The 1,779-nt window shown below is 33.8% G+C and overlaps 1 protein-coding gene across 1 annotated transcript in view; it reads left to right on the top strand.

Annotated features, from left to right (window-relative positions):
- LOC118734493 overlaps positions 1-67 on the top strand; it is a 3,614-nt gene extending 3,547 nt beyond the window's left edge. Inside the window, exon 4 of the mRNA XM_036464212.1 lies at positions 12-67. Coding sequence (XP_036320105.1) covers positions 12-67 — 56 coding nt within the window. The remainder of the gene's footprint in view (positions 1-11) is intronic.
- The last annotated feature ends 1,712 nt before the right edge of the window (positions 68-1,779 follow it).

Raw genomic sequence — 1,779 nt, 5'->3', positions numbered from 1 at the left:
CACTCTTGTAGACATAAACGTAGGGTTTCTCATTTCTGTGTTGTTATGTAAATGTAGCAAGGAATAGCGAATTATTATGAGAGCGCAATATATGTGTATGTATGCTTGTATTAGGGTGCATTCAAAAAAAAAGCTGTGGATTTTGAAACGGAATTATAAAATTTATATTTGTTTTTAACTTCTGCCAAAATATCGAGCCCTAACCGCCAAAATAACGTAAGCGACATTTTTTTCAAAATTCTATTTTTGATGCAGAAATGCATCTAGATGCTCTAGGAATATTTCTGCATCAAAAAGAAAATTTTGAAAAAATGTCGCTTACGTTATTTTGGCGGTTAGGGCTCGATATTTCGGAAAATATTAAGGTTTATGTACACGCTAGACCGATTTGAAAATACCTCCAAAAATATCATAATTTTGATTCCGTTGTTAAGATTTTACAATATTTTTTGCAGACCTTTTGAGCTTAAACTCTTATATTATCTGAGGTGATTTTTTGGTAAAAATATTTTTAAAAACTAATTTTATTTATAAGAAACGCAATTTTTGTAGGTGTTTTCAAACGGGCCTAGCTCACATAAAACTTATCTAATATTTTTACAAAATATTTTGGCAAAAGTCTTAAAGTATAATAAATTTTATAATTTCGATGGAAAAAACCGTTTTTTTTTTTTGTTAGAGTGATGCACCGTAATGTGTATAGTTTGCATAATAAATTAAAATTATATATATTTTTTACTCACTTGCTCAATAGCGCTCGTTGTTTCTCCACATATGAAACGACCACATCTCCCAGCCGCACATGCTTCTTGTAATCTGTATAATGTGGCACACCACCGGCCACGCCCACCACGAAGACATAGTCGACCTTTTGGAATGTACCCAATAGACGTGTCGTTGTATTGCCTGTAGCGGTCATAGCTTCGCGAGTACTGCCAGCCGAAGGTAATTTCGTGCTGACGATGCGATGTGCACCAATGTTGCCCAAGGTGTAGACATTCGATTCGCCTGGTGGTAAGAGAGTTTTTCATATTAATCAAATGCTCTGCACGTAGTTGAAGCCGAGTACTGATGTTCAGGATTGTGGGTGAGTGATTTGAATGTGATACAAAATGATTAAATTTACAATAAAACAGTGAAATGGTGAGTTGCGACGGGAGAAAGTCAAATGTGATATGCACTGGAGAGGGGGGAAACGTTTGCGCTAAGGCAGTGAATGATCTCACTCATGAAATGATTAAATGGTACGATATGAATGTTTTTATTACAACGCTTTTATCAACTTGCAATGTTGTGTGTCCAGAAACTTTCAATGTTGTGGATCCAGAAACTTTCAATGTTGTGTGTCCGACAACATAAAGCTTTGCTTTGAAAAGTTCCTATAAAAAAGCATAGTGCATAGGGCGACATCTGTAGTGAATAGGGCGAGGTAGATGACATCTAGATGTCGCCCTATGTACTACGTTTGCTACAGCGGAAATAGACGACACGCCATTTCTTTAAATAAAATTAATTGGTGCTCGTTTGTATGTACATACATATGTAAATGCATGTGTGTGCACCTTTTTATTAATATCGTTGAATTATTTTAATATCTATTGCAAAATTTTATTCAGACAGGACTAAAAAGTAGAAAATAAATAATATAAAAAAAACTTTTTAATATACAACGCTTTTATAAATGGACTAAAAAGTAGAAAATAATATTTCTCAGTCCCATAGAATTTGTTTTGATAACTTTTGATTTTGAAATTTTAGCAAAAGTCATTATAAACAATC

Source organism: Rhagoletis pomonella, unplaced genomic scaffold (assembly GCF_013731165.1).
Source record: "Rhagoletis pomonella isolate Grant_MI unplaced genomic scaffold, Rhpom_1.0 Rhpom_scaffold_00002, whole genome shotgun sequence".
Classification (NCBI taxonomy): Eukaryota; Metazoa; Arthropoda; class Insecta; order Diptera; family Tephritidae; genus Rhagoletis; species Rhagoletis pomonella.
Note: the sequence above shows the minus strand (reverse complement) of the source record. Positions and strands in the feature narration are given on the sequence as shown.